The sequence below is a fragment of the Delphinus delphis genome, chromosome 15 (assembly GCF_949987515.2).
Source record: "Delphinus delphis chromosome 15, mDelDel1.2, whole genome shotgun sequence".
Lineage (NCBI taxonomy): Eukaryota > Metazoa > Chordata > Mammalia > Artiodactyla > Delphinidae > Delphinus > Delphinus delphis.
Genome location: NC_082697.1, coordinates 68,725,575 through 68,745,297, shown reverse-complemented (window position 1 = coordinate 68,745,297; position 19,723 = coordinate 68,725,575). Strand labels below are relative to the sequence as shown.

The following is a 19,723-nucleotide window of genomic DNA, read 5'->3' as shown; positions in this document are numbered from 1 at the left end:
GACCAAGACAAAAGGAGAAGTGGAGAAAGCAGGCCATCCCTAGCCCATCTAAGCAACTTTTTAGAAATTAGAAGCCTCTTCTTCCCTAAGACTATTTTACTTCCACCTTTAGAAAACTGGCATAACAAATACACATACCTATGATGCCTAAGATGTGAACTGTGTCCCCTCTAGTGTTGTGCAGTGCACAACTTGAACAACTGTATGCAGCATCCCTGCAGGGGAGGGAGGATGACAGGTGTTGTAGAAAGTGCTTCAGGATGAGAATCACGAAGCCTGTGTTATTCCCCAGCTCTGCTTCTAACTTAGCAAAGAAGAGAGCCCTCCTTCTAGTAGAAATCTAAGTGGCCAAGACGGTAATTGATGACCACAATCCCTGGTCTCAGTTGATTGCATGAGACAGGCCTGGGCACCTGGCCCAAGCTGGGCCAATTACATTCTCTCTCCTGGGAATCTGGAACTGGGAAACCATATTTGCTGGTCCCTTAGACTGGGGGTGTGTAACCCAGGGAGGTGTGTGTGTAGCAAGGAGATGGGGAAGGTGAGTAGCATGTTCAGCTATGCACTCATCACTGCCACTCTGCTGAGAGAGAGGAGAATGAGGTAGACTTGCAGAGAAAGGCAGATCAAGAGAGGACAGAGCGAGATGGAGACAGAGATAGAGATAGGTGAGGGAAGGAGGGAGAAAGAGACAGAGAGGGAGCTATCTGTGAGAGGAATGTGCCTCCCATTGACTTTCTGGTCTCTAGTTTTCATCTGATTCTATTCCATTGATCTGTCCTTATACCAGTATCACACTCTCCTGATTACTGTAGCTTTGTAGTAAGTTTTGAAATCGGGAAGTATAAGTCCTCCAACTTTTTTCTTCCTTTTCAAAATTGTTTTGGCTCTTCTGGGTCCCTTGCATTTCCATCTGAATTTTAGGATTGGCCTGTCAATTTCTGCAAGAAAAGAGGGGGGGATGCAGCTGGAATTTTGATAGGAATGGCGTTGAGTCTGTAGTTCAGTTTAGGGAGTATTACTATTTATGTTAAATAGATACCATCTAGTGCGCCATTTTAATTCCCTTATTGCTATAGCTCAGGCGGCTACCATGTCAAACAATTGCCACTGATTTTTTTTAAACTAATGCCTCTGGGTAAAGGGCTGCTCACACTAGATCATCACTGAGTCAGATCAAGTAAAGACAAGTTGTGCAAGGGAAGCTTTCCAGGGAGCTGCAAGATGGGTAAAAACCTGACAATAATATGAGAATGGGACTTTGAAAGAGATCCAATCCTGTTCTAACCAGTGGCCTTCAAGACTACTGCAGAGCTGAAGAGAAGGGAATGAGAACAGAGCCAGGTAAACCCCCACAAAACTTCCTATTCTTACTGAGATTCAGCTGTTTTTCTTGAATTAAAGCTCCCTGGATGGATACTAGCATTAGGTCAATTTCCCGAGTTCTGAAAATGTTGATTTTGACAATGTTGCCACTGTTCTCATGGCTTTTATGCAGGAGGAGATTTCAAAGATCTTTATTCTGCCACTCCCAGTGACCCCACTCTGCAGGCTCCTCTGATTTTCCACTCTTCCCATAAAGAATCTGCGCTGGCCTGTGGCTTATTTTGATCAATACAATGTGGTGAAGGTGACACTGTGTGACTTCCAGGCCAACACACAACAGCTCGGCAGCTTTCATCTTTGCCCTTGGAATCAGACGCCTTGTAAAAAACCTTGGGCCGGGCCATTAGATGATGAGAGGCATAGAGAGAGAGGGAAGTCCTTGCCTTCTAGCCAGTCTAGCTCCTGCCGGAGCTCCAGATCTGGGATGAGGCCATCTTGGACTTCCAGCCCTTCCCAGCCACCAGCTAGACGCAGCTCCATGAGTGACTCTAAAGAGCGGGGGAGGAACCACCCACTCAAAACACGCAATCGTTAGAAATAATACACTGTAGCTGTTTTAAGCTGCTAACTGTGTAGGTGGTTTGTTGGGCAACACCAGCTAACTAATGCACATGCTCCAGAGCCTATTCTCTCTCTCTCTCTCTCTTTTTTTTTTCACTTAGTAATTACAGAGAAAATGGATTTATTCATCAGGGGCAGACCTGGATTAACAAAACTCCTAAGATTTACACATAAAAGCAGAAAGCTAATTGATTTCCAGTGAGACTTACAACTGGGTGTGCAACCAGATATTCAAATTGTCTAGCCTCTCCATGTAGATAAGCTACGTGAGAAGCCAAACTATAATCAGAAGGTTGCTTTGGGGACTAGAGCAGTTCATAATGTGATCCAAATGTTTAGTGCTATCAGACTCTGTTTACCAGCGACAGACATCTGCTACTTGAAATGAAATGATGGGATATGCACAAAGGCACCTGCCCCCGGACAGCGTTTAGGTGGGCCAAGGCTGTGAGAGACCACATAAACCTCTATAACCAATTCCTATCAGAACTAGTATTGATTTTCTATAGATGTTAACATTTTATCAAGCCAAAGCCCATACTCCTAACCACATCTCCTTCACATGGACATCATTCTCCTTAGGTGAAGAAAGCAAAAAAAGCTCCAAAATTTCCCTTTGCTTCTTGACCTGGGGAAGGGTCATCCAAGGAGTATGAGCACAGAAATGGTCCCAGAAGTGACATGCGAAAGCAGGCATACTTAGGTGGGCTGCTGTATTGCTACTGAATTTTAGGAACTCAGCATCACTCCTCATAGAGACCACTAGAGCAGGATTTCTTAAAACTGTCACTGAATATTTCCTTTGTTCACTGGAAATATTCACTTAAAACTTAAAATGTTCACTTAAAACTGTCACTGAATTTCACTGGAAATATTCACTTAAAACTTAAAATATTGTTCACTGGAAATATTCACTTAAAACTTAAAATGTTCACTTAAAATGTTCACTTAAAACTGTCACTGAATTTCTCTAAGTTCACTGCACCTGCACTGCTATTTACTTAATATTTTATCTTATATTGACTTCTTCTTTAACTCATATACATGAATCACATATTATTTAGTCAATGTATTAGATATTAATACAATATATTAGTAATATAATAGTACATGCATATATATATATATACATATCTCCACAGCCTTTAATAGAAAATCAGTATCACTTGCTCTACATAGAAGAGAACTATACAAATAAAATGAAAAAAAAATTATTAAATTCTAGCTAGGTTCTCTGGACGACCAAATTCACTTAGCCTGAGGCTTGCATTCTCTTTTATTTTTATTTTATTTTATTTAGTTATTTTTGGCTGCGTTGGGTCTTTGTTGCTGCACGCAGGCTTTCTCTAGTTGTGGCGAGCTGGGGCTACTCTTCGTTGCAGTGAGGGGGCTTCTCACTGCAGTGGCTTCTCTCGTTGTGGAGCACGGGCTCTAGGCACGTGGGCTTCAGTAGTTGCAGCACGTGGGCTCAGTAGTTGTGGCTCACGGACTCTAGAGCACAGGCTCAGTAGTTGTGGCACACGGGCTTAGTTGCTCCGCGGCATGTGGGATCTTCCCGGACCAGGGATCGAACCCGTGTCCCCTGCATTGGCAGGCGGATTCTCAACCACTGTGCCACCAGGGAAGCCCCTGCATTCTCTTTTAAACACAGAGATTAGCCAGTGCTGGAAGGTTGGTAAAACCCTATTAGTACCAAAATTTGACTGTTTCTTTTATGTAACCAGGAGGATTAACAGAGAATAGGAAAGGGAATAATGTTCTCACTAAGTAATTTGATGTTATTTAATGCTCTGTCTGTGCACAACTGAAAAATCATGGGGCACATATTACTTATATTTTGGGAAACACTGCACTAGATTACAAGCTCCTTGAGGTTGAAGACGAGCTCACTAATGTGTGCCGTGTTTGGCACACTGCTGGACATATTCCTCAGGGAATTTTTTAAATGAAATCGTTGAATATATAATCCAGAGCTCATTTTTGGTATCTTTTGAGGACACTGGTCATTGTCTTTAGACATCTCATGGACCAGAAACTTATATACCTGTTATCTCTGCATCTTAAATCCTACATCTTTTGGACTCCCTGCAAACGGGAGATGTCTTCTCTCTTTTTAGTTGAAAGATTTAACACTTATATTAGGAGATCAAGAATAAAATTATTATTCCTGATCCCCTACTCAGGGCCCAGGAAACAGAGGTCTGTGTGCATGTGTATGTTGTCTGTGCATATGTGTGTGTGTGTGTGTATTTAGTAATGCCTTTAGCTACCCTTGAAAAGAAAATACTAATTGGGCTGTTGTATTTGTTATTTATGTTCTCAACACCCATTCCACCTTGTCCCAGTCATGCTCTCCAGTTTTCCTTCAGAGTCTAGCCCCTCTCATTTCTCATCACATATGCCTCAGAGCAGGCTCCATGCCCCACAGCTTAGGCACTGAGTATGTGACCCAGTTAGCACATCAAACTACCTTGGTCACAGTGATTGGCACAGAGATGGGCAAGGGACACAATCAAAGATGGGATATTTTCCAGGGATACTGCCATGAAGGCAGGTGCTCTTCCCTTGCTAGGCTGGAACTTGAGAGGATGAAAGGTCTGGAGCAGTGGCCGCCATCTTGTTGACATGAAGTTGAGCCTGTTTGGGAATAGCACCCATCCAGAAGAAGAGAAGCAGATAGAAATAGATAGATGATAGATAAATAATGGATAGATAAATGATAGATAGGTGATAGATAGATAGGATAAACAGAGGGAGAAACCAGGTCCTACTTATCACTTGGGCCCCTATACTCTGCCATACCTGAACCCAGACCAACCCTCAGTTTCTCCCTTAGGTGAGCTGATGAATTCTTTTTGTTCAAACAAATTTGAGTTGGAGCTAAGCCTTCTCTAGTCTAGACTGTGACTTCCAGACAACATGGAACCAGAGAGTCCTGAGCGAGCAAAGGTTAGACAGAATATCAACACTTGAAGAGTCTTTGAGAAGTAATTTTAATTGAACCAAAGACTACTTACTGGCCACCACACCATGTCCCCTCCAGCTAGAAAATAGCCTTTCACCGTGTCTCTTTTGGTCTTCACTGTGGACTGAAACAAAGAAGAGGGGTAGGTGAGGGAAATGTTAGCAATCAGACACCTCCCAAAACGGTCTAGGCCACAGATTATAACCCGGGAGTCCAGCAGGCCAGACTCAAATTTATTTTGTTTTTTTTTGTTTATTTGTTTTTGGGTTTTTGTTTGTTTTTAGTTTTTTTGCAGGAGTCCCTGAGCGATACTTCCCATGGACATTGTTTGCCTGAAATATCTTACTTCACTTTTTTTTTTTTTGCCACGCGGTTTGTGGGATCTTATTTCCCCTACCAGGGGTCGAACCCGGACCCTCGGCAGTGAAAGCACAGTCCTAATCGCTGGACCGCCAGGGAAGTCCCTCAACTATAATTAAAAAAAAGATTGAGGGACTCCCCTGGCAGTCCAGAGGTTAAGACTCCATGATTCCACTGCAGGGGGCACAGGTTCGATCCCAGGTCAGGGAACTAAGATTCCACATGCCCCGTGGCTCGTCCAAAAAATAAAAACTGGAAATATTATAAAAGTACAAAACTCTGAGGTCCTTTAAAAAAAAATGACTTCCCTGATAGTCCAGTGAGTAAGACTGTGCTCCCAATGCAGGGGGCCAGTGTTCAATCCCTCGTTGGGGAACTAGATCCCGCCTGCATTCTGTAACTAAAAGATCTCACATGACGCAATGAAGACCCCGCAGCCAAAATAAATATAAATAAATAATTAATTTTAAAAAAATAAAGTATAGCTGATGTGTGATATTACATAATTTACAGCTATACAATATGGTGATTCAAAATTTTTAAAGATTATACTCCATTTTAGTTGTTATAAAATATTGGCTATATCCCTCTATTGTACAATATATTCTTTTTTATTAATAATTAATTTATTAATTTTTTTGGCTGCATTGGGTCTTTGTTGCTGCACGTGGGCTTTTCTCTAGTTGCAGCGAGCGGGGGCTATTCTTCATTGCGGTGTGTGGGCTTCTCACTGGGTGGCTTATCTTGTTGCAGAGCACAGGCTCTAGGCGCGCGGGCTTCAGTAGTTGTGGCTCGCGGGCTCTAGAGCGCAGGCTCAGTAGTTGTGGCGCACAGGCTTAGTTGCTCCGCAGCAAGTGTGATCTTCCCAGAGCAGGGCTCGAGTCCGTGTCCTCTGCATTGGCAGGCAGATTCTTAACCACTGCACCACCAGGGAAGCCCTGTACAATATATTCTTGTAGCTTATTTTATGCATAATAGTTTGTACCTCTTAACACTCTACCCCTGTATTGCTCCTCCCGCCCTTCCCTCGCCCCACTGGTAACCACTAGTTTGTTCTCTATATCTGTGATTCTACTTCTTTTTCGTTATATTCACTAGTTTGTTTATTTTTTAGATCAAATATATTTTGTTTGACCCACAGTTTTTAAGAAGATTTTCATCTGAATGCCCTTAGAGGAGACATAAACTCTTCAGGTCAACACAGCCCCTACCACTCCCTGCCTCACAGATGTATAATAACCCACTAGATCCCCCTAGGCATTTGAGTTTTAGACTCATGGCTCGTATAGACAAGCCACAATGAGCTATAGATAGCTCACAATGGATATCATTTATTGAGCATCAGTACTATGTGACAGACACTATACTAGGCATTTTGAGGCATCATCTCATTTTAATCCTCACCAAGTCCTATGAGGTTGGTGTCATCAGGCCAGTTTAACAGATGAAGAAACTGTGGCTTGGAAGTAAAGTCATGTATGTAGTACCATATTTCTACAGAGCAGAAGGCTGGGAACTCAAACCTAGGTCAGCCTGATTTCAGAGCTCTTTAGGAGTGAGCTTCCTGGCATTAAAGGTGCTTTAACAGAGACATTTTAACCACTAAGTAGCTATTTGTGATAAGTGGTTTAACTTCTCCCAGCCTCTGGGTGCAGGTGTTGGTGAGAGGAGTCTTACTGGATGGGAGATGACATGAAATGATATCTTTTCATCCCTGCAAATGATCTTACTATAGAAAACAGACACTATGGCTCATTCCTGCTGAACCCTGACACAGGAAGTATTTTCCAAGAGTAAAGAACTCCTCATGCTAAAAGGGATCATCTAAATCCATGACTTCAAAAACTAGTAATACATCAGAGTCTCCCAATTCTCTTGTGAAAATATAGATTCCCAGGAACTCTAACCCTCACCCTAACTCTACCCCTATACCTAATCCTGATCTCAAACCTGTCTGAATCAAAAGCCCTGACTCTTGGGAATTCCCTGGCGGTCCAGTGGTTAGGACTCGGCACGTTCACTGTCGGGGCCCCGGGTTCGATCCCTGGTCAGGGAACTAAGATCCCGCAAGCCGTGCAGCGCGACAATAAATAAATAAATAAATAGATAGATAGATAACTAAAAGCCCTGACCCTTAACAACATCTCACCCATCTCAATATCAGATCCATGGTCTTTGGGATGGCCAGTACTTTTATCCCCTGATTGATCTGGAGCAGGGAAAGCTAAGGGGTAAGAGTAGAGAAATGATCTACAAATAGTCAAACTGAAGCGGGGACACCTCAGTAGGCTACAGTTTTCAAGTCATTTGACCTGAAAATCAGATAGCAGCACCTCCTCTGCACTATCCTTTATCCCAAAGTTACTGTCTCTTTAATATGTAAAGCGTTCCTAGAAATTGATAAGAATAAGAGCAAGAACTTAATGAAAATGGAAAAAAAATATGAAACCATACTTCACCTAAAGGAAACAAGTGGTTCTTAAACATATGTAAGGATGTTTATTTTAGCCTCACTGATTATATGATAGTACATTGAGATAGTGTTTCCCTGTCAGTTTGGCAAAAATGAAGAAGTTTGACAATGCAGTGTTGCTGTGGATGTGATCATGTGACTTTCATACATTTAATGATCTTGTGCAGATTGGCACTAAACCTAAGGAGGGCAATCTGACACAAGCTATCACAATTACAAATACATACATCCTTTAACCTGATGATTCCAGTACGGGGAATTTATCCTACATTATAGTTGTATACATCCAAAATAATGTGTCCAAGACTTGTCTATTACAGCATAAATTTTAGTGTTAAGAGATGGGGAACAATCCAAATGACCCTCAGCAAGAAACAGGTTAAATAAATTGTGGTATGATCATCTATGGAATACCGGGCAAATTTTTTTTTCAACACCTTTATTGGAGTATAATTGCTTTACAATGGTGTGTTAGTACTGGTTAACTTTTAAGAAGATGCAGAAGCGTCCATATACTGATATGAAAAGATATCCAGGAGACACTGATCAGTGAAACATATCAAAGTAAAAAAACGGTATGTATAATAAGCTACCTTCTATTTAAGAATGAGGGAAATATACACATTAATATTTGCTTGGATTTACCTAAAGAAACTCTGGAAGAATACACTAATGTACTAAAAAGTTAATAACAGTGGTTGCCTGTGGAGGGAAGGGTAGTAGTAAGACTTTTCACTGTGTGTCATTTTAAGTTGTTTTTATTTCACTGCCTTTAAAAAAACAAAACTACTTTTTAAAGAGCATGGGCTTCAAAGTGAAGGATATGGATTCTAACCCCAGCTCTCCTAACTTACTAACAGAATAAGGAACTTAAATTCTTTGAGCCTCGGTTTTCTTATCTATAAAATGGGGTATAGCGATAGTACCTTCTTCATAGCGACCTGTGCAAATTACATGAGATAACATGAATGAAAGTGCCTAACAAGGTACTTGACACACAGTTGATACTCAACGCATTCTTTAAATAGTAAAGTTTTGATTAGGAAATTCCCTGGCGGTCCAGTGGCTAGGACTCTGCGCTTCCACTATAGGAGGCACGGGTTCGATCCCTGGTCGGGGAACTAAGAACCCGCATGCCGTGTGGCACGGCCAGAAATAAAAATAATAAAAGTTCTGATTACTGTGTGACCTTGAGCTAGTCTCTCACCCCACCCCAGCCACTTTCCCTCCCCCTGACCTGGCTTACCCATAGTCCAACGGCCAGGACAAAGAGGAAGTACAGAACCAGCACTGCGATGTCACCTGGTTCCAGAGTCCTCTGGGGAAATGCCTCCAGGGGATCTGGCCGCGTGGGCTGAGGGCTGCTGGGGCTGCTCTCCATGGTCCTGAATGAACTCTCTCACCCCTGTGGAAGGGCAAATGCGTGTCAGATGCCAGGACCTGGTGCCACTCTTCTCACCCTCTCCGTGGCTGCCTCCTTGGGACATCCAAGCAAGAGGACACACGTGGAGGAGACAACCTCGGGAAGGCAGATGCATCCACCCACTCACTCAGCAAACATTTACAAGGAAGTCACGTCAAATCTACAGTTAATGTTTACCAATCCAACCACTCGCTTGGCAAAATACAAAGAAGAATACACAATTTAAGTAATACAGATGTTTCACCACCCTCTTCCACATACCCGGGAGTGAGAGAAAAACAAGACACCTGCGTCAGTCTCTGTTCCCCAGGTACCTCACTGCTGGGTGAAAGTCAAGCCAGCAATTTTGTCAGAGGCTCAGTGAGTCAATACAATCTTGTTTCACTGCTGGATACGCCCATAAAAATGCATCTATTTAATAAACACTTATATAGTACTTACTACACGCCAGGCATCATCCTAAGTGTTTATAAACCTGCGAAGTGGGCACTGTTGCTATCATACCATCTTACAGCTGGCAAAATTGAGGCACAGAGAAGTTAACTAACTTGCCTAAGGTAACACAGTTCAAGTGGTAGAGCTGGGATTTGAAGGCTAATAATCTTGCTCCAGAATCCATGTTTTGAACCAGTATCTTAAGGTATTTCTCAGTATATTGCACTTCCTTGGGCAATTTAAGGGATTCCTGTGGTGGGTAGAATCATGTCCCCCTCAAAGACGTTTACATCCTAATCCCCAGAGCCTGTGAATGTGTTACGCTATAGGACAAAGGACAATTACATTTGCAGGTGTAATTAAGGTTGCTAGTCAGCTTCCCTTTAAATAGGGAGCTTATCTGAGTAGGACTAATGCAATCACTAGGGTCCCTAAAAGTGGAAGAGGAGATTAGATGAGAGAACCAGAGAGATAAGAGTGTGAGAAGGATTTGGCCTGATGTTGCTGGCTTTGATAATGGGGTAATGGGGCCACGAGCCAAGGAATGCAGGTGACTTCTAGAAACTAGAAAAAGCAAATTAATGGATTCTCCCCTAGAGCATCCAGAAGGAAGTGAGCCCTACTCTCACCTGACTTTAGTGCAGTAAGACCCATTGAGAACTTCTGACTTCCAGAACTGTAAGATAATGAACTTGTGCTGTTTGAAGCCACTAAGTTTGTGGTAATTTGTTACAGCAGCAATTGGAAACTAATACAATTCTCAAGGGTAATTTTTTTACTATAAGCGATTTGGGCTTTGACTTACTCCTGTGTTAAGATGGCTCCACTCTCGAGGTGTCAGCCTCTAGGGGTTCAGGAATGAAAAACTCAGTCCTGCCCTCTATGATGTGCACCCCAATAATGGGTAAACCCACTCAGATAATAACATAACGTGATGTTTCATACAGTGGAGGTACATAGAGGTAGAGGTATTAAGGATTCAAGCTTAGGAGTCATCAAGCTGGCTCCCCCACTTACCGATCCTGAGAACTTGGACAAATTCCCTAACTTCTCAAAACCTTAGCATTCCCATCTGCAAAATGGGGCAATAAGAGTTTACATTTCATAGATTGCTGTGAGCTCGTACCTGTGAAGTGTTAAGAACAGTGCCATGCACAGCTGTGTTCAGTAAATTGTAGCTGCTATTATTAATATTACTAATTTTCTACAATGTGCAATGAGGTAAGGACCACCTAATTTTACATGGAGAAATCCAGATGGAAGCATATGAGCTGGGTCTTGAAGAATGAGTGGGTGGTCCTACACAGCATAAGTGGGTATGAGAGAGCATTCCAGGCCAAGATAACAGTATCTACAGACATTGAGGTGTGAAAAAACATGTCATGCTTAAGGAACCATCAGATTCTTGCCTGAGTATTAAGTAAGATTTGAAGGAGGGAGATGGGCAGTGAGGCTCGTATAATGCTATGAAGACATTATACCAGCCCTTTGATGTCATTCAAAGGATTCTGTAAGGTCAGTAATTTTCAAAGATAACATCAGTTGTCATCATCTTCAGATATCATCCCGTTTTTATGTTTTTAATTTTAATTTTTAATTGAGCATTTTAAAATTTATTTAATTAATTTATTTTTGACTGCGTTGGGTCTTCGTTGCTGCACGCGGGCTTCCTCTAGTTGTGGTGAGTGGGGGCTATTCTTTGTTGCGGTGCGCGGGCTTCTCATTGCGGTGGCTTCTCTTGTTGCGGAGCACGGGCTGTAGGTGAGTGGGCATCAGTAGCTGTAGCACACAGGCTCAGTAGTTGTGGCTCACGGGCTCTAGAGCAGTGGCTCAGTAATCGTGGCTCACGGGCTTAGTTGCTCTGTCGCATGTGGGATCTTCCCAGACCAGGGCTCAAACCCGTGTCTCCTGCATTGGCAGGCAGATTCTTAACCACTGCACCACCAGGGAAGCCCCATTCTCTGTTTTTATAACAAATATTTTGTAATATTCCTTTTACTGAAAACGGAAATGAAATTCATAGTTAGTGTTACCTACCTACACACATAATTTTTTAAAAAAATCAATGCAGTGCTCTAACTCTATTATAAAAGAGAAATAGAAGCAATTTATGATTAAAATGATGGATAATCCAAAATGTAACTGCTCCATCTGACTCCACTGCAAGACTCAAAGGGACAGTCAGATCACTTTACCTATTATACTGAATAAATTTTTAATTTAAGAGAAATAAGAAAATAGGAATCCATTCTATTCCAGAAGCACAGAATAAAGCATGAATTTACAGAGGAACACCAGAATGTTTAAATTTGTGAAAAATGCTTTGTGATTTTAAATGTTATGAAGAAGTCCAAACAGCTCCCATGATATACAATGCTTTTAACTTAAAATAGAGCCCTCTGAGAAATATCAGAGACAGCTTGGTGAAAATAAAAAGCAGGTACATTTTTTTAAAACCATTTTTTAAATGAAGTAAAGTTAATTTACAATGTTGTGCTAGTTTCAGGTGTATAGCAAAGTGATAAATATTCTTTTTCAGCTTCTTTTCCATTATAGGTTTTTATAAGATATCGAATATAGTTCCCTGTGCTATTTTTTTTAATGTAAAAAAAACAACAGCCAACACTTTGTGTTTTGTGCAAACTGGTTCTACTCTCGGATAATTGTAAGCATGTTTTTCGCCTGCGTGAAGGTCAGGTGGGACATCTGAAAGTCCTGGTTGCTTGGGGAAGTTCTGTGAATTTCAAGGTGTCTAGCATGTCTGGTCTCCACCCAGCCATGGTACCCCAAGTCATTGTGACAACCAAAAATATCTGATAAATTTTCAAAACATCTCCCGGCAGGCAGCAATGCCTCAGTGGCACCCCTCTGCTCTAGGTTAAGAAATGCTACTGAAGAATTTTGAACAAGGTGGTGGAAGTGGTGCAGGGCAGAAGAGGCTTGACTGGAAGCAAAAAAAGTGGGCGGGATGGGTATTTTGAAATAACCCAGACTTGAGATGGAGGGTGAGAAAAAGTGCATTAGAGAAATAATTTGGGTTAGAATCGGTAGGACCTGGAGATTAATTAACAGGGTAAGCGAAAGAGAGGGGGAGAACTGGGGATAGTTTCCTACTTCTAATCAGAGCTGCCCAAAGACAGAATGGCCTGGTCATCTGGGCGGGATGTTCCTTGTTCTTAAAGCAGAGTTTTTCATCTGCAATACTATTGGCATTTTGGATCACACAATTCTTTATTATAGAGCGCTGTCTTGTGCATTGTAGGATGTTTAGAGCATCCCTGGTAGCTACCCACTAGATGCCAGCAGCACCCTTCCCACAGTTGTGAGAGCCACAAATGTCCTCTGGGTTGAGAACCACTGCCTCTGAGCCCTAGAAGATTGGACAGTCACTTAGAGAAGATGCCTCAGGGGGGCGCTCAATAACTTTTAACGTCCCTTCCCACGCCAAGTACAGAGGATGCTCACAGCTTCTCAGACCTGTGAGAAGACTCAAGCAATCACTGATCCATAGCTCTCATCCAAAGATGAACAGACAAGAGAAGGAGGGAAGGAGGGAATATAGACTTGCCAGTATCAGGCAAACCCAGCTCACTCACCCCACTCGAATGCAGGAGTGCGTAGTGGAAGCGCCAATTCTACCTCAGATCACCCCTCAGCCCTCCCTGCCTCAGTCAAGCCTAGGTGTTAGGATCATCGTTGTCCGTCCAATGGGATGGTAATAACCTAAATGAACCAGAGAACTTGTAGGGAGAAAGTAGAAAGGGAAGACTGGTGCTGGAGACCCTCCCTAGGGTGGAAGTAGAGGTTCATAAATGAGGGTCTAACCAGGAGACTGATTCTGGAGGCTTGGGGAGGACAGGGTGGATGGTCCTTAAGGCTGACTCGGGGTGAAGCGCCTGTTAGGTAGGTAGTGCTCTTATTGCTATTCCACAGCCAAGGAAGTGGTGTCACATGACTGAGTGCCCAAGGCAGGACTCAAATCCAGATCTGTCTGATTTCAGAGCCTGCATTTTCTTTCTTTTTTTGCCATGATTTTTAAAAAATTATTAAAAGGCTTCCCTGGTGGAGCAGTGGTTGAGAGTCCGCCTGCCGATGCAGGGGACACAGGTTTGTGCTCCGGTCCGGGAAGATCCCACATGCCACGGAGCGGCTGGGCCCGTGAGCCATGGCCACTGAGCCTGCGCGTCCGGAGCCTGTGCTCCGCAATGGGAGGGGCCACAACAGTGAGTGGCCCGCGTACCGCAAAAAAAAAAAAAAAAAAAAAATTATTAAAGTATAGTTGATTTACAATATTGTGTTAGTTTCTGGTATACAGCAAAGTGATTCATATGAGTATATATATTCATATATATATATATCCTTTTTCAGATTCTTTTCCATTAGAGGTCATTACAAGATATTGAATATACTTCCCTGTGCTATACAACAGGTCCTTGTTGTTTATCTATTTTATACATAGTAGTGTGTATCTGTTAATCCCAAACTCCTAATTTATCTCTTCCCTTTCCCCTTTGGTAACCATATGTTTGTTTTCTATGTCTGTGAGTCTATTTCTGTCTCGTATATAAGTTCATTTGTATCATTTTTTTAGATACCACCTATAAGTGATGTCATATTATATTTGTCTTTCTCCAACTTACTTCACTTAGCATGATCATCTCTAGGTCCATCCATGTTGCTGCAAATGGCTTTATTTCGTTCTTTTTTATGGCTGAGTAGTATTCCATTGTGTGTGTATATATATATATATATATATATATATATATATATATATACACACCACTTCCTTATCCATTCCTCTGTTGATGGACAATTAGGTTGCTTCCATGTCTTAGCAATAGTGCTGCTATGAACACTGAGGTGCATTGTATCTTTTCGAATTTTTCGAGTTTTCTCTGAATATACGCCCAGGAGTGGGATTGCTGGATCACATGGTAACTCCATTTTTAGTTTTTGGGGGAACCTGCATACTGTTCTCCATAGTGGCTGCACCAGTTTACATTCCCACCAACAGCGTAGGAGGGTTCAGAGCCTGCATTTTCAAACAGTTCAACTGCTTTGAAGTACTTTGCTGCTTCCAAAACAGGGGACTTGGGGAGGATGAGGGCTGGGACCGGAGGAAGCAGGTAGAGATTGATGTTGAACTGGGGAGTGGGGCAGCTTGTTCTAGAACCTCACAGGTCTGAAAGGGAGGAAGGGGAGGAAGGAAGGAGGAAGGGCAGCAGAAAGCCTGGTGACACTCCCTCCCCCGTGTCCAGCCCAGCTCCCAGCCGCCCCTTCCAGGCCTCTGCCTGCCAGGCACCGAGAGGGGCGGGAGCAGATAAACAAGTCATTCATCACCCGCTCCGGGCAGGCTGGCACCAACTTCAGGCTCTTCCTGAGTCCCAGGGAGGGGGGGGACCTGCCGGCGGCCAGGAGGAACAGGCTGTGTCTTCAGGGTGGGAGTAGGAGCTTGGACAACGGACCAGAGAAGCTGTGGAACCCAAGTGCTGCTGCCTTGGCCACGCGCTCCCAGGTGGAGCCCTCCACGTGCCCTCGTTCAGTAAAGTCACGCTGTCACCGTAACAGGGATCATCTCTAAAGCTTAGTGAGCACTAGTTATTGAAATGCCAGGCCAGGAGCTCGCTTTACATTGGTCCTCTTATCTCATCCTTGTCAGCCCAGTGAGACAAACACCTTACACCTCCGTTTTACAGGTGGGAAATGAAGCCACCAAGAAGTGACAGTGAGCTGGGTTCAGGTCCTGGCTGTGCCACTGGCCTCTGGGTCACACTAAGTGTCAGAGGTGGGATTTGAACCCAGGTCCTGAACCGAAGCTCATTGTTATCCAATACTAGCTGGTGTGTCTCTTTTTCCTCCTTTCCTCCTGCCCTTCTCTCCTTCTTTCTCTCCTTCCCTCCTTCAGTCCTTCCCTCCCTCTACTTGTTTCTTTTCCACAAACATTTATTAGGCACCAGCTGTGTGCCAGGCTCTGTGCTAGGCAGGGAAGACAAAGTGGTGATTACTGTGGATGTGGCCCCCCCATCCTCGAGAGATCTCACTCAGCCCCTTGCAGCTCCTTGTGTGCCCAGAGCCACCAGCTGCACTGCACCGGGAGGGCTTCACCTCCTGGGAGGGACCCTCCCCTGTGGGAGGCCAGGGTTGACAGGAGTCTAGGTAAAGCGGGCGTTGTAACAACGGCCCTGTTTGCAAGAATACCTTACCCTTGCAGTTGCCCATTGGCTAAGGAACACAGGAAACTCAGCAAGCAGAGACGGCTGCTCACCCCTTTCCTTTCAGCCGCTTACATAATTTGCCAGAGCAGATGTGGAAATTTCCCCAGTGAGAGGCAGGGATGGGGAAGCACATCCACAGCAAGGTGAGGGGTCTGACTGTGTTCCCTGCGTTCGGTTGCTGAGGCCGTCTCCTGCGTGTGTGTGCACTGGTGGGGCTACAGTATCCTCTACAACATGTGTGCATCTGAAACATTTCATGATGGAAGAAAAAGGAACAAGCGGATAAAGATTTACAGCATAAAACCATATATGTATATTAAATACATTCTGAGACAGAAAATAGTACCAACTATTTTGCCAGGATGCAGGCCTATTTGCTGAAGAACAGCAAACACGTTAGCAGGGACAGAAAATGAAAGAGACAGAGAGAGAAACCAGGGAAGGAGTCTGCACTGGCTAAAGATGACAATGACCATCTAATTACAAAGTTTAATTACAGGCAAAAACTCCCTGGGAAATAGATGCACTGCGATCAAGTGTAAAGATGTTAGAACTGCATTGCCCGGTTCAAATCCCAGCTCTGCCACTTACTAGCTGTGTGATCTTGGGCAAATAAGCTCTCTGAGGCTCAGTTTTCCCACCTATAAAATGGGGGTATTAATCAGACCTATGTCACAGTTTTGCTAAAAGCATTAATCGAGTTCGTTATAGAACGTGATCAGGTCCAGAATACTTGGTCTGACTCCATCCTTCTTGGAGGAAAAAAGAAAAAGAGCATGGACTTCGTGGTCACGCAGACCCTGGCCCCTACGTGTGTGAATCTCACTTTAAGCACACCGCACCCCTACGAGGTCAGGTCTCTGGTTAACCCCACTGAACAGGTGGGGAAAACAAAGCCCAAGCTGGGGCCCCAAGGTCACGCCACTGGTAAATGACTGAACCGGGGCTTCCAACCGGGGCTTGACCTGCAAGTTCCTAACCACTGCTCGGCACGTGCGCCCTTGGCAGGGAAAATTCCAGAGGTGACAACAAGGGCCTGCACAGGGCCGGCAGACACTCACACCCTTTCCTTCCACTCCTTTGTGGAGGTAACTGCCTCCTTCCTCAGCCACAAGCCTGGCCTTTGGCTCAAGTCCAAGATGCCCAGAGAGGCTGGTAGTAGACGGAGCCCAATCACAGGGAGGGGGTCAGTTCTGTCAGGCTGAGCGGAGCTGTCAGACCCTGAAACTGCAGAAGCGAGGGCCACAGGAGGACCACCTCCGGCTGCTCAACCGGCTGATGCTATGTGGTTCATTAGGAATGGGTCTCTAGAAAAAAGGGCCAGAGGACAGATGCCAGGGGTCTCTGTGCTGAAGCAGAGGCTGGGACTCTCCCCAGCCTGTTAGAAAGAGCCACCTCTCCGGTCACTAGGAAGGAAACAATGGGCCCGGTAGGATCTGGCTCAGGAGGTTAGCAGGTGTGAGTACCAGGGAGCCAGGTGAGGTTTCTCCTCCACCCGCCTCCCCCTTTCAGTGACAACCTTGTCTCTTGATTCCTAGAGAGAATAGATGTCACAAGAACACCTTCTGAGCCCCAGACCTGTCTATCCAAATGCCGGTGTGGAATCTCTCACGGATGCCCAGTCGGCATCTCAAACGTAATACATCCAACTCGGAGACCACAATCTTCAAGGGCGGCCAGTGTTTCCCTTCTCACTAAATGGCAACTTCATCTACCCTGCTGCTCAGGCCGGAAACCCGAGAGTCACCCTTAGGTCTTGCATTCATGCACTCATTCATTCATTCACTCATGCAGTGGTCTGTGAGCACCTCCTACGTGCCGGCCACCATGTCTAAGCACCAAGGATGCCGGGGCTCGCAAACATACCATCAAAGACATTATGGCGTCTCTTGCTCAACTCCCGCAATCTATTGACCTCTGATCCCGTTCTGTTCTACTTCTAAAGCAGAGCTGCAGTCTATGCATTTCCCCTCACCTTTACTTTTATTGCTTTCATTCAAGCCACCGTCACTGGAAGGATCTTGCCTTCCCAATGACACCCTCGCTTCCTTGGAATCCACTCCCCTTACATGGAAGTCAGAGAGATCTTTGAGCAAAAATCAGATCAGTTCCTTTTCCTGCTCAAAGAATCAGGGCCTGTTGATGTGCTCTGCTGTGGCCCCAGCCCCATCTCACCCTGCTCTTATTTCTATCCCTGAGCACTAGTTCTGCCTCAGGGTCTTCGCCATTCCGCCCATCCCACCCGCCCTTGCCTGCAACGCTCTTCCCTGCACTCTTGGCTGGACGAACTCGTGCTCATCCTTCAGATGGCACCCCTACTGTCACAGGCCCAGAGGAGTCTTCCCTTGGCTTCAATCTAAGTAGGATCCCTAAATGATTTGCCATCATGGCAAACATGACTTCCCATAACCGTTGAATCAAGCAGGACATTTGATTTGTACAATTCTCTCATTACCTCCCGTTCCCACTCTACCGTAAGCTCCGCGAAGGCAGGGACCCTGTCCGTCTCGCTCACGTTGTGTCCTCAAAGCAGGCACTCAATAAACCCTTGTATAGCAAACAAATGTGGACTTTTCTCAGCCTGCCATTGTGACACACACCCCCAAACCCCGCCACAGCCAAAGTCATATCCTCAGGATGCCCTTTTGGAGGAGGGCGTCTCCCTTGGTTTCTTCCCCGGAATCGGTCATCAAGACATCATTTGAAAAGCAGACCTTGTGTATAAGCTCACGGCCGGCCGTGGGAGGTGGGTCTCAGCTTTGCCTCCCCACTATCTGTGCAACCTTGGGCACGTTTCTTAATGGCTCTCAGCCTCCGTCTGTGAGTGACCGTGGCTGGGCCAGCCAGACCAGGCCCAGGATGTGAGGCTCTCAGCACGTGTCTGGCAAATTTGCTTTGCTTGGCAGTCACACATCCCCCAGGGTTTTGTTGTTCTTTGTAGGTATTTTTCACCTGCTTATCTCTTGGGTCCTCGTGAGTCCACCACACCTGTGGGCTGGGCTGTGCTGAGGTTCACGTTCTCATTTGACAGATAAGGAACCGGAGGCTAAGAGAGGTGAAATGATAGCTCCACATCTGTGAACTCGGTTAAGTGGAGGCCCTGCGAGCCTCGCATGCCTGGCGCGCTGGCTGTACCCACACCGCCAAACACACTCCGTTGGCCTCGACAAGCCCTCTCCCAAGGAGAGGAGCTGTGCACCCCTCACCCCGTCCTTCCTGCCAGCACTGCCTCCGGTCCCCAGACCAGCTTCCGCAGTTTGCAGAATGGATATCAGTTTGCGGGGCTGGGAGTAGGGAGTCTTACCTTCCACTGGATGCAGGGCCCACCTGCCCTGGGTCCTGTCGGTGGCGTCTGAGGCAGAAGGAGAGAGAGGTGGCTGTGAGGAGGGAGAAACTGGGCTCCTTTTCCCTCGCAGCCAGAGTTTGGAAGAATGGCAGTGGCCCTCCCTCCGGCACCGCCTGCTAAGAGAGGCTCCTTGCAGGTCAAAATCCAAATTCCAGCCTGGGCTACAGCAGGGCTTAGAGAAAGCGTAATGATCTCCCTCGGGGCAGAGGAGAGGTCCCGGGCCAGCCCTGAACCCTGAACTTGAACTTGAACTCTGAGCAGGCCCCTGCAGGGAAGATGGGCTGACCTGAGCCCCGCCCACATGGCCTCCCTCCTCACCTGGTGGGGGGCCCATGGCTGGGAAGGGGAGGGGAGCTGTTGCAGCCCAGGGCACCGTCCTGCTCCACTCACCCACTGTGCCACTGGCCCGCCTCCGCGCTGGGGACGGGCGGGCTTGGGACGAGCTGGAGGGGGGGGAGGGGAGACGCTGGCAGGGGAGGACGGGGACAGAGGAAAGTCCCAGGAGGGCACTTGCCGCGGCCCTACCGCTGCTGCAGCAGCAACAGTGACCACCTTTGTT

General features: G+C 45.4%; 1 protein-coding gene across 2 annotated transcripts in view; it reads right to left on the bottom strand.

Annotated features, from left to right (window-relative positions):
• Window positions 1-19,257, bottom strand: part of SLC5A11 (solute carrier family 5 member 11) — a 52,336-nt gene extending 33,079 nt beyond the window's left edge. For both annotated transcript variants that reach the window (XM_060033082.1, XM_060033083.1), the window contains exons 1-3: window positions 19,123-19,257; window positions 8,992-9,150; window positions 4,965-5,036 (exon numbers count right to left, since the gene is read on the bottom strand). In XM_060033082.1, coding sequence (XP_059889065.1) covers window positions 4,965-5,036; window positions 8,992-9,126 — 207 coding nt within the window. In that variant the 5' untranslated portion in view covers window positions 9,127-9,150; window positions 19,123-19,257. The remainder of the gene's footprint in view (window positions 1-4,964; window positions 5,037-8,991; window positions 9,151-19,122) is intronic.
• Window positions 19,258-19,723: the final 466 nt, after the last annotated feature.